Below are 27,020 nucleotides of genomic sequence, written 5' to 3'. Positions count from 1 at the left end.
ACACACACAAAAAACATGGAATTGCCCTTGAAACTCTGTAAGATGGGGGGCAGTCATTATGGCTGAGAGAAATTTGTCATACCATTGCAATTAATACCTCAGTCACATTTACCCTATGGCGAGTCGTAAACAGTCGTTTTTTGTACCAGCTACATATAGGTTTGAATAAAACGGCTGTTTTTGACTCGCTGTACTAGGGGAAATGTGACCGAGGTATAAATTAGAATTTCTCTCTAGACTACGAAAAGCAGTTTAAACATTCAATCTTGCAAGATTGTGTCTAGTGTGAATGAATTCAGATATTTGTCTAAAGAAAATAGATGTAGACAGTAAATTTTGAAACAAATGTGCAATTATGGTATGGCTCATGAATGTCAGTGAGATGGATAATAATGAGTGAATGGTCTTGTTTCAATATACATCCAATCTTTATTCATAGTTTGACAAATTACATTGAAACACAGAAAATGATACATCAGAAACAATACATGCCACTCAATGGTAATTAACATTTCCCTACAACCATATTAAAATCCATTGCACATGAAGTTAAAATAACCTAATAAAGTTCAATAGCAGCAAATGATAAAATTTGAACTCCCAACTTAAATATATAAATGACTAAAAGGGTCAGCCCCGATAAAGAGGCGATACTACTCTATCGGCACATGCTGTGTTAGGATCCAACATCGTTACACAATGATGTAGCAGATTTGGTTCAAGTTATTCTGTGTAGGCCCTATCCCGACTCTATTACATTCTTATTTTAAACAGGGGCGTTTCATAAACCTGTTTGTTAGTTAGGAACGACTTATCCTTTCTAAAGAGCTTAATCAGCACCAATAGTGAACATGATTAACCACACAATAGATCACAAATCATTCGTAACTTACACTCAAACACCTGGTGGGTGTGTCATAAAGCTTTTCGTAAGATAGGAATGACTTTACACACGACTGGTGATCCTTTATTTTGCTATGTGATATCTCTATGTAATTGATTTATGACCCAAGAATATGTTCAAGTTGTGTGTAAAGTCGTGCGCATCTTTACGAACAGCTTTATGAAACACCCACCCGGGCCCAAAACATTAAGAGTTAAAACTACATGTATGGTAAGTTTGTCATTATGGTAACTACCATGGACACCTTGATTATGATTGGCTGCTAAGCTCTGTTACCATGGTAGTTGTCATAATGGCAAAGTTACAACAGTTCTAACTTTTTATGAAATGGGGCCCCTGGTATTTTTTTTCTTCACATTTTCATTTTGTTTAGTTCTTACTTCAACCAGGAATGCCTCGGTTCCTTTCATTATAAAGCAATTTCCATAGATATATACTTGTGCTAAAAAGTTAGTAAACCCCATCACAAAATGCACTCCTTCATACTGAGTGTTGAATGTTGACAACAACACTACAATGTTCGGTGAGCCCAGAGAAACAAACTTTATTGAATGTAATCATTTTATCACCAGACCTCACAATTGAATATCTATAACATGGCAGAACATGAACAATTCAAATATGTTCATTTTCAGGTGGGGTTCATTAAATTTTGAGCACCACTGTAAATGCAAGTAGACAGTCACCTATGGTTCGTAACATACCTCATTCTACTAGTAATTTATAAAGAAACAAAAATATACCACATTTACACGCTTGATACATCTCTTAGGCCCAAGATACACATGCGTTGGGTTTGAAGCTGCCTAGAGCTGATGCCGGCCTCAAGCCCGCAATTTGGTGCGTGTACACGTATCAGAAGTAGACTGAACCGGTCTGAGATTCGTTATCCATGATGACCATTCAAGTGACACGGGTGTCTGTCTTTTCATGTTAACATTTTCTATTGAATAGCTATAACTACTGTTGGCTATTAACCTATTTCTAGTACAGTGGTAAAGCCGCCTATACATGTAGGTGTACCTAGTCCGGTTCGGCAATCAAAAATAGTGAGCATATACGTCGAATCGCCTTTGACCGGCCTCGGTCCACCTTTCGGTGTATGTGTATCTTGGGCCTTGGATATTTACATGTAGGACAGACATATTCACAGGTCTTCATGTTCATCCTTTAAAAAGGGCATCAGCTATCATGGGGAATGGATTATTATTTGCTGATCTCAAGACTTTGTTAAAAGCATTGGATTCCCTGTAACAGAGACATCTTCTGGGGGAAAGCAAACTCGATGTACTTAAAACCATGCCTAACTAGCCTTGGGCAGCAGTCCGGCAAGGGAAAGTGAGATGACTTAAATGGCATTACATAACATCTGCTAGTAATAAATCCCATCGACCATGTGTGATTTTTATCCTGGTGTGAAATTCCCTAAGAAAACAGATGCCCCACTGACTAAGCATCAAAATATTTCCACTACGTCAGGAGGACTTTACAGTCTGAAACTTATAACTGTAGAAAGAGAGGAATTTTGCAATGACATTGATCTCTAATAAACATGCAATTTTCATCATGGAATTATAAATTATCCAAATTATATTCATGCAGTGAATAACTTTTCAAAATGTTTCATATACTCTGGTAGAATAAACAAATCACAATTGTGCTATAAAGAAATAAAATCACAAAGCAAAGCATTGCATAAAAGATAGTTAATACACATTTTCAGACCAGCTGTTAGTACATTACATAATATATAATTACATGTAAATACATGACTAATCTGAAGCCTCCATTCATCTGCCATACTGTAAAACAAAAAAAAATTGCTGAAATAAACTGGAAATTGTGTAATGCTAAAGTAAAAACCTTAAAATCTGTATTACAAAATTACAAATCAAATATTAAAATGCATATTATCATTCTTTAACCAAGCACGAGATTATTACTCTAATCACCTCTTCTCAGCACCAAGGCTTCTCTATACAAAAAACAACCAAAATATAAAGATGATTTCAGGTGAATAGTAGCCAGATGAAGATAACTTCAAATTCATGATTTGAATGTCTGCAACAACAAAAAAAAAACATGTCCAATGAGACCCAATTTTCTAAGAAATCACATTTTGCCTATCAAAGTCCACACAAGTAAATTAATTAGCTTAGGGTAATGCTAGGAATAGTAAAATCTAAATTCTGCTTTACCATGTGGTCGAAGTAAAGTCCAAATCAGCTTTAAATTGTAGGTTGCTATGACGTCACTACGATTTGGAATCAAATTTGCTTTATTCCAAAAATGAGGCTGACAACAGACTAAAATTTAGTTTAAGCATTTATAGCACTATTCAGTACTTTGATCATTAGGATTTTTTATAATCAAATTTTCTCCATTATCAGTGGGCACAGGGCTTAATGCAGAACAAGGCATAATCGATTTTGTGTCTCGTCCACTTATGAAAATAACCAGAAATATCGTAATTTGCGAGGGCGCGCAACAGAGTCTTGCACATAAACTTTAATGTTGACCTCAAAATGAACTTTGACCTTACCATGTGATCTCCGAAAACAATAAAATGCAGGTCTCCTAAGTACACCTACAACCCAAGTTTGGTATAAAAGTGACTTACGGTTGCAGAGTTGTGTCATAACATTGATCTCAAAATGACCTTTGACCTTACCATGTGACCTCTGATTGCGCCATGACATGCAGGTCTCCTCAGTATATCTACCATCCAAGTTTCGTTGAAAATTGACTCACGGTTGAAGAGTTCTGTGTCATAAGAGTCTTGCACGTAAACTTTAACTTTGACCTGAAAATGACCTTTGACCTTACCATGTGACCTCTGATTGCAGCACAACATGCAGGTCCCCTAAGTACATCTACCATCCAAGTTTGGTTAAAAATGAAATGTGACTTACAGTTAAAGACTTATGTGTCATAATGTTTGTGACTGACGGACGGACGACATTTGGATCCCTTAGTCTCAAAATCATGGTAAATACAAAATTTGAAAGAAAAAAAAAAAATTTTATAACACAGAAATGGAGGCTTACTTATCTCACTTTTATCTATAACTGCCGCAACAAGAACACATACTTACATTAAAGAATTATTGATAGTGATTAACACAAGGCACATATAGGTACTCTTCATACAAAAAAATATCAATGAAAAAAGTTCAATAAATCATCAAGCATATTCAATTTGCAATCACTGTAGACCATCCATAAGTCAAAAAATTTCCAAAACTTGAAGCGTTATTTCAAACCAGAATATGCAAAGATGTCTCAATTACATTTTCGAAGTTGAATATTGTGTAAGAGATTTGACTTATTCATAGTAACATGTATATCATATTTGGAATATAAATAATACAAAGTGATTTGTAAAATAACAAACATCATATCTGCCGTGTTCATAACAAACATTTTATCATTTCATTTTGGTTTGGCATTACATACAATCATAGGGCAAACATGTAAATATATATTGTATTCAAGCCTGAAAATTCTCTAATAATTTATCTTGTATTATGTCCATATTTGGCTCCCTAAAATGTACAATGCACTGTTGTATCGAGAACTAATGGAGCAGAATTAAATCAATAAGATATGGCATAAAAATATAATCTGCAACAGGACTTGGTCAACTTCAACCTATCTTTGTTGGTAATATTAGAGTATATAATCTATGATGGGAATGTCTCATAATATAAGAGGAAATCAATGAATAATTCACACATTATTAAATATATATAGTCAGTACAGGATAGCACACACATTACAGTACTTATATATTGGATGGCTCAGAACAGAATACCAGAAGTATTCCAAGAGTAAGGGCAAATATTCCGTGTATCGCAGATGAGTGGAATATTTATAATTTCTGGTATCCCATGAAATCAAAGCCATCCAATATAATTATTATTATCTATCCCCCACCCCCAAAAGAGGGAAAAATTTGACTTAGCAAGACATGTCACTTATGACAATCAGTTAATATGGCCTCACTTTATAAGATCATTGTTGAAATGCGATTTACATGTACTACATGTATGCTGCATATCACATTGCTTTCATCGTTGTATGCGTTGTATATTTCACGCATTTGCACATGCACGCTAGACTGTTGAATACGCTCTTGTATTGAAAAGGCAATTGATGAAGACAAAAATGTGTTATAGACGCATCAATAAAACACTCTATACAAACAACAATATTCATTACTGCATAAGCGTTCCTTTAAAAATATTTGGCTGAGTCGAGTTGGAAAAAAGTTGAACCCCCCTTTCCGACTGGAGTTTTACCAATAAGAATATGGTATTCTGATAAATAAATGTTGGGGAACATGGCAACTTGAGAAACACATCAAGAAATATTTTATTTCCACATGTCCAACAATTTAAAATTCTCTACCTATGTCTTGTTTCTGCTATGGAGTCAATACAAATAAGATGTTTAACAAACTTATTCCTATGTCCAAAGTTCAATTTCATTTATTCAAAGTACAAATTTCTATATTGTAAATAACATAGAATGATTAAACAAAATACCCCAAATTTGTATCTCTGATAGTTATGTGAACAACAAAGACAGAATAGATGAAAAACAAACCATAATACAAATGCAATGGTTAGATTTGTTGTGCCTGACTGACTGACTGACTCAGACAGACCCGACATGCCACAAGATATACATTTGCCAATTTCGACCCAGGTGAGGTTAAGAGGTACCCAACATGAATTTATACCATGAAATGCCAAAAGGCCTCATGGGAAGCTATGCTAATGTTGGTGTAATAATTGCACAGCACCTTGAGAAACATATTGAATTGACATTGGCACTATGTAAGAACACTATACAATAGTTACCAGCTTTGGAACGTTGTGCACATCAATGTACAATCTGATTTCAGCCCTAGTTATGAAGTACCAGGGGGGCGTTTCATGAAAGGACTTGTCAGACGTTTTATCTGACAAGTCCCATTTTATCCGACAATTACCATAGGAACAGTGCCGCTCTGCCAATCAAAATCATGGAAAGATGTCAGATCTGACAACTTGTCGGACAAAAATGTTGATGAAACACTCCCCAGATGGATGATTTTCCATCTCAGTATTGCTTGGAGTTGGACAAACTCAATTTTCCACTTCAAAATCCATCTGCTTAAAACGTCCAATAAAGCTTTGAATTGAGATCATGTAAATGAAGGGTCATGATCATTTAATAACCAATAGGACAACATCACTTGGATTTCTCATCTCTATACTCACATTTGGCACAATGGAGATTCTTTCTTTATACAGTACATGTACACCTTAAAAAATTAAGAGTAGGATTCACACACAGAGAAATAAAAGCGATTTGAAAATGCATACTATTATAATGTCTTATTTTTTATTTTTGCAATTGTGAACCTGGTGGCTCAATATTAATTGCAATGACTCAATTTTCATCAAAGGCTTTATGTTTTTTTTTATCCTTGAGATATAGTAACATGCTTTCATTATCGATAATGATAACACAATGTAAAAGTCTATTTCTTAGATGGTACGACATGTTGCATTCATGCATTAACCTCTGCCTACAAATCTTGCTATATTTGCCCTTCGATACATAGCCATATATATGGCTCTTCATTGACCATCAAACTAATGCAGCTGGTTACATTTCCCCTCTGTAAAAATTAGGACAAATAAAATAGAACCATGTTTCAAAGCGCACTAATTTCTCAGTGTGAACACCTACTGGTATAAACTTTCAGCCTTTATCATACTGTCTTAGAAGAACCTTTGCCATATGTCATGCAGAGCGTGTGGTCCCTAATATCACCCCAGCCACCGTTGGGCTTTGGTAGTCGAGACTTTAGAGGTCGTGTCTTGGGGGTTAAAATGAGACTCTTAGGGAAGAGACTGTCCTTGTTTGTTTCCAATGTGGAGTCTATTCTCTTAACCAGCTCGTCAGCACTGCACTTGCCTTTCCCAGTATGGTGAATGCCACTGTATGAAAGTCAAGATAGTAGTATGTTTTAATGAGAAATGAAAGTGATTTACATGAATAAGACAGTCATCGGTATCATAACACCTCCATATTACTTATCCTCAAAAAATGGTGTGGGGGGATTGATTCAGCCCCCCCTTGACATCTTTCGCAATTAATCCACTGCCCAAAATTTTTTGGCCACATTGCTCGCTGACTTTTAACTTTCAAGTCTCACGCAAGTTTTGAGACTAAAATTGTGACCCCAGGTACGTGGTTTCGAAATTACACAACATTTCTTAAGTGCATGCAGACCCAAAATTGCTCAAAAACGTGAATTTGTGTACAAATCCTATAGATGCAAATAGTGTTTTAGCCCAAATTCATAAATGATTTTTTTTCTGTAAATGATTAAAATCAATGAACTTGATCTTGTTTACAGTAAAAAAAGGTCCCTGACAATTTCCATTGAAAAACAATAAAAATCAAAAAGTCGAAAAAACAGAGAAACATAAGAAAATAAATGTGATGTTGAATTTAAAAAAAGTTCATTTGATCAGATTTCTATAAAGAGTCTGTGAACCAAACTCCCCCAGGGAGTGGAGGATGTGCACACATTGTGTGCGGGAATGATTGAATCCGATGACCGGGTAATAATATCTGTTAAGCGCTTAGACACGTCGTTCCGATGTATTAAGCGCTATATAAATGCGGATTATTATTTTTTATTTAGGGGCATCATCTAGTTAATTAGAGCAAACTTTTGATTTTACACATAATCAGCATAATCAATTATCAATGAGATTTTTTGCAGAATTTGATATTTAGTTTTGTAGATATGCCATGGGTAATGCGCGTGCCATTTTTTGTCGCAATTACGAAATCGACGTCCAAGATCATAAGGGGGCCGAATCAACCCCCCCCCCCCCCCAGTCTGAGGCATATAGGGAAATAAAGGAAGATAGGAATAGTTTTTGTGTGCATCTGCAGTTTGTGGGAGCAATTGTAATGCTCATGAATACAAGTGTCAGTTTCTAAATAATATTTTAAAAATGATAAGATTTAAACAATTAGGATTTTAGAGACAATTCAAATGTATCAAGCAAAGCTGAAATTGTGCTAATCAGATACTCATTGGAGGAGCATTGAAGAGAGGCAGAGCCGAAGAAATAGAAGCTCCTCCATTGCGTTGTGAACTTGTTCTTGAATAAAAATATGTTTTGATGACAATGATTTTCATCTTATCATGCAACAGACTTTGACATCAACAAGGTAATTTTTTCATATTTCAAGCGTGACATTATACTACAAAGGCCCATATTCTGAAGTCAGTCTTAATTCAGACTCTGTGCTTTAACTATAAAGTTGTACTTGAACTATAGATAGCCAATTGTGATACAAACAGTACATCTTCAATTCATCTGTTCATTTTGGCACTCAAATAAAATCAATAACTATCAGAAAATAATAACTAAAAAGCAGATTTCTTTATCATTAGAGCATAACGTAAAAAGCACAGTAGACATTAGAAATATACAATGTGAACAATTTTGTGACACTTTCATCTTCCCATAAGTTTAGCCTAGAGTTAGACCAAAGCTAAATTTAAACCGGACATCAGATTAGAGGCCTAGAGAAATAATAAAGGAATAGCAAGTGTGTATCATCAGCTCCTTCATTAGCATTCCAGAGTGACACAACATTTGCTCCAGGCTTTATTTTGTCTAAGATATAGGGTTAGGATTACCAAAGGGTTTCATGTTAGGTTTAGGATAGGGTATAGTGTTCAATCCAGGGTTGAAGTTGGTCATTCCATTAATGTGTGGAATTTGCAGCAGAGCAATTGTCGCCAGAGCAAATGTCATGGAACCTACCAGATGATATAAACTAGATTGTACAAACTAAGTCTTAACTGTGATAAAACCGTATGTATGCTATTTGGCTCTGGAAAAATGATTGGTATAGGTTGAACTTGAATGTAAATGGAATACATATAAAACAAGTGGAATCAACCAAATATCTTGGCATGTTGTTAGATCCCAGTTTACAGTGGAAATTGCATATCGAATATATATGTTTTAGAATAAGCGAACTCATACGTTTATTAGCCCGACTGCGTCACTATATTGATTAGAAAAATTTGAAAATTGTGTACAATGCCATTATCCTCCCTATTTTTGACTATGGTGATATAGTATATGGTTCAGCATGTGCAAAATACATCGAGTCATTGCAGAAACTTCAAAACAGAGCATGCAGAAGTATATTAGGAATAAGTCCATATAGTCGCGTGTCTATACGTGAGTTACATGTTCTTTTGGGTTGGAAAAAATTATCAACTAGACGTTGTTGTCATCAAAATACAATGGTCTTTAAGGCTTTAAATGAACTTGCTCCTCAATATTTAAAAGTATTTTTCCAACATACCAGTAGCCAGTATAATTATTCTCTCAGGTCCCATGGAAATTTAATATTAGCAAAACCTAAAACAAATTATTGTAAACGTTCATTCTCGTACAGAGGTGCTTCTCAATTCAATAATCTCCCTGCAAATCTAAAGGTCCCTTATAGTCTCAATGTCTTCTTACATAGGCTTAATGCCTTCCTCCCTGATCTATGAAGTATTTTGAATTTGATACTGGAACCCCCCCCCCACCCGCCCCCATGTCCCCTATTTCCCCCTTTTGTTCTAAGAGATTTTTGTAAGAATTTTCTTAATTACTTGTGTTTTAATCCTTGGACCCTGTGGAAGAACAGTACTGTCTATGGGCAGAGCTGAACTGGGTGTCCTTCCGATTTCACTATTTCTCATGTCTATTTGATATTGTTGTTTCTTTGTATATATCTGTTCTAATTTGTTATTTATATTTTGCTTTTATATGTTCATTTGTACACTTATGTTTTTATTGTGAATTTCGGAAAAAAAAAAAAAAAAAAAAAAAATACATACCATTCTCCAATATGAAAGACCCTGGGAGATTTGAAGACCATCACTTGGAACGGTGAAGACAGACACTTATGGCTTACGTAATTCATTGTCCAATCCCAGTTATAATCATCGTATGTACAAAATTGCTGTAAACGATGGGAAATCAAGAATTGTGACAAATTACTTGTAAACATAATACAGAGCTTTAACTGGGGAGCGTTTCATGAAAGGACTTGTCAGATCTTTTATCCGACAAGTCCTGCTTTCTCTTACAGTTACCATAGTAGCAGTACCTCTCAGCCAATCAGATCTGATAACTTATCGGACAAAATACTTGATGATATCCTCACCTGGTAAACTACTGAATATACTGCAACCAATCATAACAATAGTGAAAATAAATAAAATTAATTTGTTTTTCTTGTGAAGTACATGTAAATATTGGCCTACTAGATTTACTTTTGTTAAAAGTAGGGAATTACAGGTAGCAAGGTATATCTTACCATAAGACACAATAGTTGATACAAATTTTTGTGCAATTGTACTTATTATCTATACGATCGTAATATTTTATTTTCTCTTTACTGCTGGTAGAACAGGCTTTGCAAAACTGCAATTAGTACTTGCATTGTGTCTGTAGATTAATTTCCAGTCATTTACACCAAGCAAGGTTTTTTTGTATTATCTCAAAGGTGAAAAATGAAATCTACTCTTTTAAAAAATACAAATTAATGTGACATGTCTAAAGAAAGAAAAGGTAAAAGAGAAAAAAGTAGACCCCCCAAAAAAAGGAGGGGAATAAAAAGAGGAAAGTAAAATAAAGACAAGGAGAAAGATAATAATGCAAAGCAGAAAAAGAAAGAGAGAGAGAGAGTGAGAATATTCCAAGACAAATCTTTTGAAGATACCAACAAACAAAATAAAACAAAACAACAAAATGTCAGTTCACTGCTGGCAATGGGAAGCAGGTACATGTAATCACCCTCCACTATTTTGCAATAGATAGTTCAGTATTCAATGGATTAACTCAGGGATTCTCAACTAGAGGCACCCGCGACTTGTCGCACACCGAGCCTTGCGGAGTGGCGCGTGGGAGCCGGTATGGAAAAATGGGAAATATACCAGGGAAAAATATGTATGTAGAATTGATGTTTGATGATAATTTTTCACAAAGGGAAAAACAAGTCAGTTATATTTCAAACTTAGGTCTTATTGATTTTGTTTTTTTATTTATTCTAAAGTTATGGTTTTTATATGCTTGGTGTATGGATTCATGTGCGACTTTCAATAGTATGTGCATCACGATAGAGGTATACAAATTATCTCTATGATCACAAGTGATCTGATAGCCCCATTCGTCGGATATCTTTCACGTTTTCAACTATTTCTACGGCTAGTAATTTTGCATTTCAAGATTATACATTGAAAATTGATAGAATTGCTCAGATGCAGCATTTGAAATGACAATAAATCCATGATTTAACAATCTTATACTTGACAAGCCATGTTTTTGGCTTGGACTCCTGGCAAAGAAACATCATATCGGAAAATGTGGTGACCTATATACAGATATAAAATAAAGTTCTTAATTTGCATATTAGTGTGGCATCACGAAAAGTTGAGTAAGTTTTAACCATCAAATAATTTTCACAGAAGGCGTTTTAGACATATCGAAAATCAGAAACTTTGTTTCCGAAGCCGATTATTTAAAATCCATGGTTGTGAAAGAGAAATGCTGCAAGGTATTGCCTGCTGTGATGTGTGCATGCCCTCATGAACTAGTGGTATCACTGGTATGTTGTGAAAAGTCACTTATCATTTGAAAAATAATAAATTGTGTAGTTTGTTTGCATTTGTGTTTTTTGTATATTAATTACATGTAGATCCTCTCTTGGCCATTGAAAAGGCCTCATATTCCAAAGCTTCACGGGGCTCCACCCCCTCGAGCCCACCGGGGGCCCCTCAGCAATATTTCGCTCGTAAGCGCTAGTGGAGCAGTACAGATTCTCAACAAGAAATGTGGAGCTTCAACAAAAGTAATTGAGAATGACTGGGCTAACTTATCTTACCTGCACACATGGCTGTAGTTTTTCCCATGTCTTTCTATCCAATGACATACCCATGTTGTGCTTGGCAGAGTGCCAAACTAAAGAGTCCACCTATATAAGGTCAAGGTCATTGAAAACAATTGATGTTGAAGGATACGACAGGATGGAGTTTCAATAAACATGATGGATATTACATGCTTAAGAGATGTCTTCTTTCAACAATAGAGTATCATTCAATTAACATCTATAAATGATTCTACAGAGTGCATGGACTTTCTTTCTCAACAACCAGCTACTCTCTACCCCTGCAAGATCATCCCTTTCTCAGCTCTCGTTTCCATCTGTATTTCTGTCTAATAATCACGTCTTTTCTATTCCATCACATTTTTGACATTCTTAATGTTTTTTTCTTTGATCACAACCTCACATTTATTGTACCTCCTTCTCATTTACCACCCTCTTTATATCTCTTTATGTTTGATGAATGATATTTATTTTTAAAAATTAAATTTTTTTCAAATTTTCATGGCGGGTTATAAAAAGCATACTTATTTGTGAAGACAGCACGAACCAACACTGAAATGCTAGATTGAAATAGAACTCATGATTTCATTATATACTTAAAACAACCTATTTCCTTAAGTTAATTATGTTTACCATATCATTATGGATTGAAATATATTTCTTGTATTGTAAAGTATCAAATTCAGGCTTGATATAGAGATAAGTAATGACTGTTATTCAAAGTTAAGTTAGTACAATATTAGGATTCTTGTGATCCTTTCTTTTACATTTCATCCCTGAGAACACAATTGTAAAAAGAAGATGATCTCACCTTGTCATTTCTGTCTTTATAAATGAATGTTTTATCATAGCCTCCTAGGGTCAGTATATCGCATTCCGGGCAGCTCCTTTCAAAGAGAGAGAGAAAAAGATTTACATATCAATAACATTTAAAGATTGCACCAAGCAATTAAAATCAAGGTTAATTGTCACCATACAATTGTGGATCTAGATAATGATATACAATGCGCAATCTTATTGATCAATACGAAGTGGTGCACATCCTCTTGGCATGATCTAACCAATGCGGTCAGGCCTTTCATACTGACACTTAAATCTTTGTGAAACACCCCCCTGGTATATTTACATTCATTTTTTTTCATATAAGGGCCCCCTTGTTTAAAGAATTACACTTAACCATGTTCTTGGAGGACTCAAACTTCTATTTCGCATTATAATGGGCGAAAAAAAAGAGAACTATTCTACATCCCATACAATAATAATAAAGAAATAGTAAAATTGTGATATCATCAGCTCCCTCATTTGCATAAATGTATCATTCTATTTTTTATTTTATTCTGAAATAAGCAAACTGTAATATGAAAAATATGCCAAAAAAGTTTGAATGTCATTGTAAATTTCTTACTTTACATCTAAATTTGATGAAATTTTCAGCAAAATGCTTCTTTTAGTTTCCTATGTTTTTCATTTTTACCCCCTTTACTTTCCCTTTGACAGTTTGACCTGATGCTCTAAATGAGATAGCTATTCCAGAGGGTATCAAATGAAGGGAAATATAGCCCCTTTAAAGAAAAAATACATAGTGCCTTGGCAGTTGGAGCTCTGGGATAATGAGATAGCTATCACAGTGGGATATCAACATAAAGCATTCAGGTCAAGTGCTAAAATTGTGCTCTTTCATCAAAGATCTAATGCCGCCTCTGTTGTACTATTGTGCATGTTCCTACCCCCCCCCCCCCACCACCCGATACATCATTGAGCTTCGGTAAATGTCCAATACAAAGTTGCCATGAATTCATCTTTATGTTAATGACATTGCATCAATGACAACTGTGTATTAAATGCAAAGACAAGACCTTGCAAGCTCGCATAGATCATCTGATGTATTATTCATCCAGATTAATTATCATGAATTAATGATGAGACAACCAGAGTATTGGGGGAAAACACTGCCCATGACTAGTATTGAAAGAATGACCTTTTCTGAGTTCTTAAAGGGGAATCCAACCCAAATAAAAACTTGTTTTTATAAGGAAAAGAAAAATCAGACAAGTTGATAGGTGAAAGTTTGAACAATATTGGACAAACAACAAATTTTTAAAAGTTGTAAATATTTGTAATCACTATACCCATGCAGACTTCAAATTGGCCGCATATGGGATGTCATAGTGATGTAAGGCTAGGACTACTCTTCCATGTACTCCAATACATATTATGGCTAAAATGTCATTTTTCCCAAAAGTTCTATTTCAAATTATATTTTTCTTTCATGAGGACATAAAACAATATACTACCTGGGTTATATTTAGATTACTGCCCCAGGGGAATGGGTACTTGGGAGAAAACCACAAATCCCTGATAATAAAGTACATGGCCTATGGGAAAGTTGTCCTTGCCCCTTGTCATAATTTACTTACCCAGTTGCCAATTTGAAATCTACATAGTATTAGTGATCTCAATTTTAAAGCAGCTATAACTTTCTTATTGCTTGTCCGATTTCTTTCAGACTTTCACCATTCTGTTTAATTTATTTTTCTCCTTCCCAACACAACATTTATGGCCAAGGCTGGATTCCCCTTTAAAGGGATGGTCCAGCCTGGAGATATTTATATCTCAATAAATAGAGTAAAATTCACAAGGCAAAATGCTGAAAATTTGATGAAAATCGGATAACAAATAACAAAGTTATTGAATTTTAAATATTTACATTATTCCAGTTAAACAGTTCTAGGCATGTCTTTATGAATATTCATTAGGTGGACTGATGATGTCATATCTCCACTTGTTCTTTTGTATTTTATTATATGAAATTAGGTTTATTCAAAATTGTTCTGCCAAGAACTAAAACAATTGGATTGACAACTGATTAAGTGTCGCCTCATCATTTTAATACACATTTATGATTTCATGTAATAACATAAGAAAAAGGAAAGTGGGGATGTGACATCATCTAGCCCACCTCCCGGGGGGCCACTTGCATTGACGAGTGGATACCATGCGCGACCAAAAAAACATGTGAAAAGGATGTCTTTTTCAAGATAGGGCACGTTCAGTACGTAACGTAATAAGGGTGTCAAAAACACTAAGAATGAAAAAAGGGCATCTATTTTCGCTAGAAAAGCTATGTGTTTAGGGTCAAATTTGCGAGGGTATAAACAATTAAGTCTAAAATGTTTTATAAAGGATGTACTTTTTGCCCCAAGAGTCAACACTGCGTGTTTAGAGTACGATTTGCACGAAGGTGTGGGAGGTTGGGCCGTACTAAACCCAATGATGGAGGTACAGGTAAAACCGACGACCGACGTCCGTGACACTAAAACAATTGAAATATCGCTGTACTTGTTTAGGGGTTCAATTCAGGGAATACTTGCCAATAGTATCGTTGTTTCCAATACTTGTTAAGGGTAGGGTTTCACACGCCACTACTTGTTACGGGTGCATTTCCAGAATATGGAAAATACGTGTTTAGGGTGCTTTTCGAGACCCCATTGTCGCGCATGGTATCCACTCGTCAATGGAAGTGCCCCCCCCCCCCCCCCCCCGGGGCCCACCTAATGAATATTCAATATGATGTGCATATAACTGTTTTCACAAAATATTGATAAACTTTAAAACTCAATAACTTTGGTATTTGTTATCCGATTTTGATGAAATTTTCGGCATTTTGCTCTGTGAATTTTACTCTATTTATATAGATATAAATGTTTTCAACCCGGACCATCCCTTTAATCCAATAAAATCGAGATATGTACATTACATGGAAAATATTTTAATCTAATGAAAAATATCAAAATCAAGTAGTGTATATAACATGTTTTAATTCAATGAAAAATCATAAAATCAGTATACAATGAACATATAAATGTTTGTTTGTTCACGAGACTCAATTTCCCAAATATCTTATCCCCCAGCTTTACCCAGTTAATCAGGTCAATCCTTTTACACACGATGCATCATGCTCTTCCCAGTATACTTTGCAGGCATACTACATGTAGTAAGCTGCTTTGACTAATCTGTACTTTATGAGTGTAGGCCTAACCTTGCCTTTCAAAAGAGATTGTTTAGCTCATCTGTATGGGAAATTTCACGGTCACTGATGAATAATGGTGAGCTAACTTTGATTTTGAGCTAATGTCAGAAATGGCACATGCTTTAAAAGTACCCAACTATGAAACTACATGAACTCACAATATACACTGTACATAATTTATAAAATCATCTGTGCACAATGTTTACCCAGACAAAATCAACATTCAGTGTCACATTATGAAACTATGTAGCTCCGAGTATACACGTATATAACAAGTGGAACGCCTCTGGCAGTCTCGACTGCATTACGCGATTTGATACAGCAGCAGTGCTGACTTTGAAAACAGCTATTGAATAATTATTCACAAACAAAGACACTCAAGTGATAATAAAATACTATGTCCACTGACCCAAAATGACCTTTGACGATGATCATGTGAACTCAGACATGTGCAAAACAATTCATACTTGATTACCCTTATGTCCATGTTTCATGAACTACACATAGATCCATAAATTTTCTAAGTTATGATGCCAATTCAACAAATACCCCAACATGGCCAAAGTTCATTGACCTTAAATGACCTTTGATCTTGGTCATGTGACCTGAAATACGCACAGGATATATGTATTCAGAGATACATTGTACATGGTTACTCTTATGTACAAGTTTCATGAACTAGATCCATAAACTTTTGAAGTTATGATGACAATTCCATATACCCCCAACATTACCAAAGTTTGTTGACCTTAAATGACTTTTGACCTTGGTCATGTGACCTGAAACTCGCACAGGATGTTCAGGGATACTTAATTGCTCTTATGTCTAAGTTTTATGAACTAGATCCATAAATTTCAAAGTTATGACAATTCCACAAATACCCCTAACATGGCCAAAGTTTTTTTTACCCTAAGTGACCTTTGACCTTGGTCATGTGACCTGAAACTCAGGCAGGATCTTCAGTAATACACTATTACCCTTATATCTAAGTTTCATGAACTAGGTCCATATACTAAATAGGTTCATTATTGTGGAATGAAATAATCGCGAGAGTGATCACGAATTTCCTTGTTGACCATAGTAGATTGCGAGACAAATGAATACCCTCTAGCGATTATTAGGTCCATATACTTGGTTAAGTAATACTTGATTAACCTTATATCTAAGTCTCATGAACTAGGTCTATATAATTTCTAAGATATGATCTTTCAAAAACTTAACCTTGGTTAAGATTTCAGTGTTGACGATGCCGTCGCCGTCGGAAAAGTGGTGCCTATAGTCTCGCTCTGCTATGCAGGCGAGACAAAAATAATTTGTGGTGGATCTTTTAATCCACACAAACCAAAACTTATGATAATAGAGTATCAGCAGTGTTCTTTTATCCAGCCAAGTGGAAATTCACCATTTACAGTTATGTATGAGGCAGACTGGCAGAGCAATGTGCATTTGCACCTGTTGCATATCATACCCTAGGTAGAATCCACATAGCTCATTTTCAATTTAATATGTATTCCTTAATTTTACTTTCCAAACTGACACTGCCAAGGCCTTCATGTTCATATCATGGACAAAAATATAGGGACAGTGATTTTCCGCGATTGCGGAAAACGGACGGAATTCACAGAATCAGCCTTTTGAAACGGAAAGTGGCTTTTCAAACAGAAAATCACGGAAAACTTTTTTCTCAAAATGCACAGAATATCAACAGAAATTAATCCCAAATCCTCAACAAAATACGTATATCAACTGAAAAAAACACGATCTCACTTTGCAACAACAATCATGACAATCATCATAACGTAACTACACTCGAGCCCCTCCATCACTCGATCGTATCTAAATTAGTTTACACTGACGTCCGGATATAAGGCAGAATACGGCCGTGTGTTGCCGCCCTCTGCGTTCGGTCATAATACAATGATCTTGGTGATTCAACAAATCCAAAATGGCGGATAGGCGGAAGTCCTCGACTGCTCAAAACGATGTCCGAAAAGTCCCCAAATCAGCAATAAAATCCCATGTAACCATAAAATAATGCTAATAATATGAAGGGTGAGGATGTATTAATGTTGATTATGTTTCTTTAAATAGTTTTTGAGCTCGAATCTCTTCGATTAAAATGGATTTTAGAGCGATGTTAGTACATTGGTAGATGCAAATTTTGACCAGCGCTAGCATTTTGACATCGCGCTACTCATTGCGTATTGGTTTTCTATGTAAACGGAATTGTAACTTTTTCATGTACACAAAGTCTATGGGGAAACGGAATTTCCGTTTTCAGACATGCTGAAACAGAATTTGAGATTTTCTGAAACGGAAAAGGCAATTTTTAGAAACGGAAAATCACTGTCCCTAAAAATATTGATTAAGAGTGAAAGTGATAACGGACGGAAATGAGAAATAAAAACACAATACAAGGGAGTAACTATTCTGGAAACAAATGGGACAAATATGAAGCCTGCTTCAGTTGGCAAAATATATTCAAGGTAAACTATTAAAGTTATGATCATGTTTTTTCTTTTCAATTTTATAGAAACTAGTAAACTACTGAAAATCAAATTATTTTCAGAAAGTAATTGTTACTTCAAATTCAAAATATTGGTGTCTAGTCTAGTGACACACACATTTAATAGCAATCTCATGAAATATTCTTTATAGATTTTCCATATGTGTGCATTTAAAATGAAATTTGTTGCAGTGAATCTTGTACAATGACAGTTTCTATAAATAAAAAAAAAAATACATTAAAAACTCACAAACAGTTGCCCAAATTCCTTCAAATCAGACCATAATGAAATTACAAAGAAAATGAATGAAGCTGGGAATAGGATGAATAAAGGGGGAGATAAATGATAATAAAACAGACTGATATATATGTACTATAATTGATACTTGGTATCAGCTTGGGAGAAAGATAGGGAGAGAAAAAGAGAATTGAGGAAGTGAGAGGGGTAAGAGAAAGGCAGAGAGTGAGGTAGGGAGAAAGGTCAGAGAGAGAGAGAGGAAGTAGCAAAAGAAATTGGGGGGGGGGGGCTAGAATTTGCAATTTAACCCATTGGCTACAGGAACCGGGTGGTCCCTGTACAAAATCAATGGGAATTACAGAATTTAGTCGTCAACAGGTTAAAAAGGGGAAGAGGGTGAAGAGGAAGAACAAGTATTAGCATAATTGAGTAAGATGAGTCAGAGAGTGAAGGGCAGGACGGTCAAAAAGAAAGAGAGAGGGAGAGAGAGGAGGTAAAAGAAAATATTTAAAGGGTGGATCTGGTGGGTGTTCCATTAAACTGTTTGTACATGTAAGTTTAAATAAGTTGAATAATCACTAATAAACATTTAACTCTTTGTATGTTGACCCGTAAACCCTCTGGCCCGTATTCTGATAGCAGGTTTAACTTAAACTCAGGTTTAAAGTTGTGGTTTTAAGTATGGGAAGCCAAAAGTATAAAATTTTTTATTAAGTTGTATGTTTCTTATGTTCACTGTGCTCTTTCCTGATTCATCGATGGTGAAGACAATCATCTATTTATACTTCCTTGACATTTATGAATGATTTGAGAGCCAAATGAGCTGAAGTATGATATCTCTACTGTGAGTGATTTATGTAACAATTGGCTATCCATACTTAAACAACAACTTTAAACCTGAGTTCAAGTTAAACCTGCTATCAGAATACGAGCCTCTGTGTGTTGCATTATTTAACCCTAATTCTCCCGGGGGGGGGGGGGGCCATAATGGCCCCCCCCCCTTGACAATTTTCGCGATATATCTGCTGCGCAAATTTTTTTGACCTCGCCGCTCACTGACTTTTTACTTTCAAGTCTCACGCAAATTTTGAGACCACATTTGTGACGCCCGGGTACACGGTTACGACATTACGCAACATTATGTAAGTGCATGTCAGACCCAAAATTGCTCATAAACGTGATTTCATGTACAAATCCAATGCAAATTGTGTATTTAGCCAAAAATCATTATTTCAACTTTTACTGATTAAACTGAATTAATTTTGCCTTGTTTATGATCAGAACTAAGTCTGGAATGATTTCCATTGAAAAAACAATAAAAAACAAAAAGTAAAAAAACAAAGAAATACATAAGAAATTCATAAAACAATAAAATACATAAGAAATTGATTTCCGAACCGAAGTTTTTTTAATTGCGATTGTTAAGATTGCTACAAAGAATTTTTTTACCAAAAATTAGCATTCTAGGAGCTTTATTTAGTGAATTATAGCAAAAAGTATGATTTATGCATAAATTAGCATAATTAATTCATATAAAATAAAATCTCATTATTTTGGAAAATTTCACCATACAGCCTTGTAGATTACATCGCACACTACCAGTGTGCAAATTTTTGCGTCGCTCGCGCAATCGGCGGCCGAGATCTTAAGGGGGGGCCATAATGGCCCCCCCCCCGGGATTGACAAGAATCAAAATACCCCGGGAGATTGAGGGTTAAGCAGTGAACCCATCTCCGTGGTCTAATACTGTTTGTTATTTAGACAGCTATATTACTTTTTTATCTGAAAATTAAGAAAGGAAATGTTGCGGAGTAAACTTGTAGTGTTTGGTGGTTTACTTGTCATGTATGAATTTATTGCATTACTAATGAAATAAAGCATTGCAAAAAAAATGTTTAAAAGACTTTTTTCTTCTTTTCTTACATTTCTTGGGTCAGTGGCATGATTCTCTTTTGTATTAACCTGAGCAGTTCATCATACAAATGATTCTAATATCATTGGTAATCTCATAAAAATAGATCATACTACCGTGAATAAAGAAAACAACGCCTCTTTCATACAGGTGCCATGAATGAGTTCTAACTCCTAACATACCTGACCATGGTATTGTTTGTGAGGATGATTTTATTGATTCTTTTCTCTTCTTTTTTTTTCAATGAACTTCCTGGGTCAGATGGAGGATGTATCGATTTTTTACATGTAACGAACATAGATAATTTCCTACTAAGTGTTTCTGAAAGCGAATGTATATAAAACAAAACATAACTACAAACTCCTGGGACAAAGGGGCGTTACTAGAGAAATGCGTGGTTGTGCAGAAATGCAAACGGAACATGTCTACAGGCGTGCAATAGTGCTAACGGAATGCATGAAGAGTTAATGGTGAATATCATTTACCACAAGAAAGGCTCACCATTTGTTCTTAAAGTCTTTCTAACTTACCTACAGCTTTGTGAAACAGCCCCCTAGATTAGGGGAGTCTAAGAAAAGGGAGTTATAAACTAATGTTGTAAGTTAGAGCAATAACGGGATCGGAGTTCAGTTCGGAAGTTGTGCTCCTAAAATCGAAATCGGTTCAGATATTGGATCAGGAGATATTCAAAAACAAAAAAATACATTAAAATTTGTGGGTGGCCGGCACGTGGACAAATGCTGCAAGCTACACTGATGACAGAATTTGTTTTGATCTCCGACAAAAGCGGAGGAAGAAGATGATGATTTGTTTTGATCTCCGACATAATTGGAGGAAGGAAATTAAGATAATGATGATGCAGCGCGCGACACTACCGCCAATCAACGATGGTCCTCTTCTCTACAACATCGTGGTGATGGCGGAGGCAATCGTAAACTCTTAGAGGTCGCATTACTTCTGGAAATAGACGCACTACAGTCTGAAGTTGTTTACGATGATATTAACTTTCTCTACAACATCGTGGTGATGGCGGAGGTAATCGTAAACTCTTAGAGGACGCATGACCTACCAAAATAGATACACAATAATCTGAAGTTGTTTCCGATGATATTCACTTTCTCTACAACATCGTGGTGATGGCGGAGGTAATCGTAAACTCTTAGAGGACGCATGACCTACCGAAATAGACGCACTGCAATCTGAAGTTGTTTCCAATGATATTCACCTTCTCTACAACATCGTGGTGATGGCGGAGGTAATCGTAAACTCTAAGAGGACGCATGACCTACCGAAATAGACGCACTATTATCCAAAGTTGTTTATGATGATATTCACCTTCTCTACGACATCGTAGTGATGGCGGAGGTAATCCTAAACTCTTAGAGGACGCATAGCCGTAAACATTACCACGCATGTCAGCGTGTTCAACTAAATTTTATTTGCCTCCGCTTAAGATCAAAACATATCATCTTCTTGTTGTTTTGCTTCTTCCTCTGTTTTTGTCAGAGATCAAAACAAATTATCACCAATCATCATCATAATCTTTTCTTCTTCCTCCGATTATGTCGGAGATCAAAACCATTCATCATCTTCTTCCTCCGCTTACGTCGGAGATGAAAACAAATCATCATCTTCTCTTCCTCCTCCCTTTCCGCTAATATCGGAGGTCAAAACAAATTATAATTGTCTTCTCCTTTATCTTCTTTTCCTTCCACTGCTTTTGTCCGAGGTCAAAACAAATCATCAGCGCATTTTGACGGCAAACATGTCGCCACATGTTTTTTGTCTTGTTATGTTTTGGTTTTTCTGATCCGATTTTTTTTCCCACTCGTCAAAAATCGGAGTTCGATTTGTAGAAAAAAGGGGAAAATCGGTTCGGATCGGGAATTAGAATAAAAATCGGTTACAACATTATTACAACATTGAATAAACACTCACTCTTTCTTCAGAAGGTACATTTTTTGTAGCATTGGGTAAAAGTCTGGTGCCATGTAATGATCCTCCTCTAGCAAGAGAACTAATCCATCGTGGTCCTTGGTAGCTTCCAGTCCAGAAAACACATGCTGAAGCTTTAAATATTCCAAATTATAATTCTGGTTATAATCTTGAAATATTAAATTATATAGTTACGGTAAATAATCTTGAAATATTACAACATATATTCATGATGATAATCTTGAAATATCAAAATATAAAGTTATTGTAATAATCTTGAAAAGCAAGCATTGAGATGACTGTTAAAATAGATCAGGACTATAAAAGAGGGCATGACATTTCTGGCAGAAGACTTTATACTGGGTAATCAAATTTATTATAACTAGACAAACAGCCTTGAGATTTCAGTACTTGTTATTTCAAATTATAGAACATTTCCAATGCAATGAGACTTGTCTCCTTGAGACTTTCTTGAAAAACTAAAGCGTGTTCTTGACCCTGCACTTAAGATTTAATCATCATGGTGGACCCTACCTCAAATGTTCAAAGTTATCATAAAACTACCTGTAAATATGGTAGTGGGGAATGAGTACTGGGAACATTGCTACCTCAAGCTTTTTCACCTTTCTTTGACAAAATTAACTGCTTCAAACTGGAATGTGGACCCCCCCCCCAAAAAAAAAAAAATCAAATACAAATTTGAATTGAAAGCAAGCATGATTGCATATCAACCCTTTGAAATCATTTAGGAATAGTCTTACCTTCCAGAACCAGTGATGTTTAGTCATCACATATCTAACTTCTCTGTAATGACCATAGCTGTCTGGATGTTCCCAATTATTGCACTTTATTTTCTTTGCTCTGAGAAACAAAAAAATTGAGAGAGGTAATGAAATAATGAAAGCCTGTAAAATCAATACATTTAGAATGAGAAGAGAAATTAAGCTTAGGATGACATCAAGGGTGGTATTCTAATAATTAAACCCTGGTTTATTAAAGTCATATGGATTGCTGGAGTTTATTTTTTTTTCTTCAATATTCATGATATGGTACTCATACTTATAAAGTCATAATATTCTTTTCTTCCAATTTCACAACAAAAATCATTTGAAAGGTCATACTCTACAGGATTGAAATAATTTTCATCTATAAATGTTTAAAAGTGCACATGGTTTAATATAACCTAGGGCAAACCAAATAATTGCAATAAGAATTCACCAACCCAAGTCTTGGCATGGCGAGTAAAGCGAGGATGAACGGAAAAGAAGAAAATCCCTTGCTCTCTTCAATTTGATTTTGTGAGGACAACACATGATGATGTGGAGGATTTTGTCTTCCTGTTCTAATCAAAATGACCTGACAAGATCCAAATTCTCACCTTCTTGTCTTCTCAGCCTATTCAAAAAGACTTGATGAGACTCTTTTCATCTTGTTATATTTTTGTCTTCAGATAATATCCTTGACTAGCACACCATTGAAATACATGTAAAATCTTCTACTAATCATCTTCTTGGCCTATATTCAACTTCATATTTCTGTCTATAATTTATTACAAGCTCATACATGTACATGTAGATTTTTGGGTTATATTCTGATAATGAAACCTAACATGAATTTCAGTCCACCTTTCTATGGACTTTTTTTTCTTTAAACTAATGCTTTTACATTTTAATATTAATGAACAAGATAATGTAGCAAATAATCAATCAAAATTCATTGTATACCAATATTATACTATTCCTAAATCTTATTTCACAATACATTAGTTATTACAGCACCAGCAGGAAATCAGTGATTCCAATTTGTATAAATGAGGGTTGATAGAAAAGGAATTTCAAAATCATAATGGAAATTAAGTATTACATATACATGCAGGTTAAGGGTTCTTTTATGATGATGTACATGTAGTGTGGCCTGATATACTGTATTATCATCTATATAGAGTTTTAGCAATGCATTAAAAACATGTATTTTGGTCTGCATCAATTGCCTACAGGTGCAGTATCAGAGCGTATTCCTAAAAAGGACCAAAATGCGACAAATATCCCATAGGCTCCTGTAAAAAAATTGCCATTGAATATGAAACCATATTCAATAGTCTAGTGCGCATGCGCAAATGCGTGAAATATACAATGCGTACAACAATGAAAGCAATGCGACGCGCAGCATAGAGCACTAATGACACTCAATGACGTCATAATGAATTGCATGGAGTCAACAACAAAATTGATCCTAGAAGATGATGCCATAAGTGATATGACTTTCTCCCTCTTTTTTTTTGGGGGGGGGGGGGGGTGGGATAGATGATTATTATATTGGATGGCCTTATTTCATAAAATACCAGAAATATTCCACTTGTTAGGGCCAATATTCCACTTGTTAGGGCCAATATTCCAATCATCTGCGATTCGTGGAATATTTTTCCAAACTCTTGGAATACTTTTGGTATTCCACTCTGAGCCATCCAATATAATATATTTAACCTTGACCTGAACCCATTTAAAAGGATCAGTGAGACTTGATTACCCTTATGTCCAGTTTCATGAAATATGACCCAATTTGTTATGACATTGGGTTGATGTTGATGACCCTCCCACCACAACTTCCGTCATCAAAGCAGCCCCTACTGTACCTATGTATATCTTGCTACGCGGTCGAGACCCCCATTTTCAATCTAAATTTCTGCTCCAGAACATCACTAATTTAGGAAGCCAAAGAAATTCTTATTTTTCCTGTTTCAAACACCCTCAATTTTGTTTTTTTCTCATTCCAGTGCCCGCTGTCATTCCAAAACATTGCATTTTTAGCAATCGTTGATCCTAGAGCAGTCTTGTGACCCCCATTTTAAGACCATTTGAAGTTTAGTTCCAGATCCCCATATTTTTGTTTTAGGTGTGGCCCATAGGTATCATGTTTACGATTACCCCCCCCCCCCTCCCCCCGGCTTGCGACTACTATAAATGCCGGGAAAACAAAACTTAATAGATCTTGGAAATAGAAATAGGGACAGTGATTTTCCATTTCAAAAAATTGCCTTTTCAGTTTCAGAAAATCTTAAATTCTGTTTAGGCAAATCTTAAATTCTGTTTAGGCAAATCTTAAATTCCGTTTAAGACAATGTCTGAAATTCCCCATAGACTTTGTGTACATGAAAAAATGACGATTCGGTTTAATACGCATTGCATTGAGTAGCGATATCAAAATACTTGCACTGGTCAAAATTTGTACTGCCACTGTACTAACAATGCTTTAAAATCCATGTTCATCGAGTCTATACGAGTACATAAAATATTTTAAGAAAAATATGTAGCATGAATACATCCTCACCTTGGAGTCGAGTGCAGTAATGATGTGTGGATTGTCAGGATTGTAGCGAAGTTAGATCGTGTTTTGTGGCCAGTTAGTATTTGTATTTCATTGAGATTTTTGAGTAATTTCTGTTGCTGTTCTGTGCATTTTGAGGAAAATTTCAGTTTTTCCGTTTGAAAAGCCACTTCCAATTCAAAAGGCTGTTTCCGTGAATTCCGTCCGTTTTCCAAGTTCGCGCAATAGAAATCAAGTCTAAAGCATTATCTGCAATGCGTTGGTTCACAAAAGTGGTTCCAACCAGATTTCGCAAATTACAAATGTATACTGAAATTAGCTATCGGATTTGGCTCCAACTGCGCAAGCGCACTGGCAGAAATATGGCATATTTTGCCCTCAATTTTTGTACAGTATTCCTATGGGCAAAACGACAAATGTTTACCACTTTGGTCTCGGATTGAAACTAGCGTTCCAAATATGACTTAAATAAGTTGCTAAAATGCCTTCTAAAGGTAATTGTATATATTCAATAAAAGGATTTCAGTTCCTTGTAATGTGCGATCTAATCAATAACCAACCAGTATAATTCATTAAAAGTGTGATAAAGTGTATCAGATGTTTTAAAAAAAAAGTCAATATTAGTCATGAACTACTAACACAAACTGTTCGTGAGAACGGCCATTCCATAGACAGCAGGTGCTTACAAATTTCATGTTAACCAATAAAAATCAGGTTTGGCTAGGTACAGTACATACATGTATGCCCAAAAAGTGTAAATCTTATTTTTCACTGCCTTTCACCTTCCAACAACCGAGTTTAATACACCTCTCTGAACAGAGACAAAATTTGCTTCAGGATTTATGAATTTTTAAAATACTTTTTGAATTATGAAACCATTGAGAGCATATTCTATTACATGTGACGATATGTCACATTTTGTATTAAGATTGAATACCATTAAATATCGCACAATGCTGTGAAAACGAATAAATTTCATGGTACATGTAGCTGAATAATCAACAAAATTAACACATGATCATGTTACAAGTATATACAAGTCCACCCAAACATGAAAAATTCATGAAACTCAATCGTGCCCATTATGCTCTCTTAAAACTTACTTTTCAAGAGTGATATCCCGAGGACAATCATTGGCATCTGGGCCAGGGAATTCATTCTGGTAGACTTGCAATGAATATGGATAGAATATCTGCAT

The 27,020-nt window shown here is 35.4% G+C and overlaps 1 protein-coding gene across 1 annotated transcript; it reads right to left on the bottom strand.

Moving 5' to 3' along the window:
- Nucleotides 1-406: 406 nt before the first annotated feature.
- Nucleotides 407-27,020, bottom strand: LOC129273316 (alpha-1,6-mannosyl-glycoprotein 2-beta-N-acetylglucosaminyltransferase-like). The gene is made up of 7 exons (XM_054910335.2): nucleotides 26,926-27,020; nucleotides 23,260-23,359; nucleotides 22,502-22,632; nucleotides 12,689-12,764; nucleotides 11,875-11,964; nucleotides 9,827-9,951; nucleotides 407-6,896 (listed from the first exon to the last, which is right to left on the bottom strand). Exons 1-7 carry the CDS (start codon nucleotides 27,018-27,020, stop codon nucleotides 6,668-6,670), a joined length of 846 nt encoding a protein of 281 aa, XP_054766310.2. The 3' UTR covers nucleotides 407-6,667.

This window comes from Lytechinus pictus, chromosome 12 (assembly GCF_037042905.1).
Source record: "Lytechinus pictus isolate F3 Inbred chromosome 12, Lp3.0, whole genome shotgun sequence".
Classification (NCBI taxonomy): domain Eukaryota; kingdom Metazoa; phylum Echinodermata; class Echinoidea; order Temnopleuroida; family Toxopneustidae; genus Lytechinus; species Lytechinus pictus.
The sequence above is the reverse complement of the archived record's forward strand: the minus strand, read 5'-3'. Positions and strand labels throughout refer to the sequence as shown.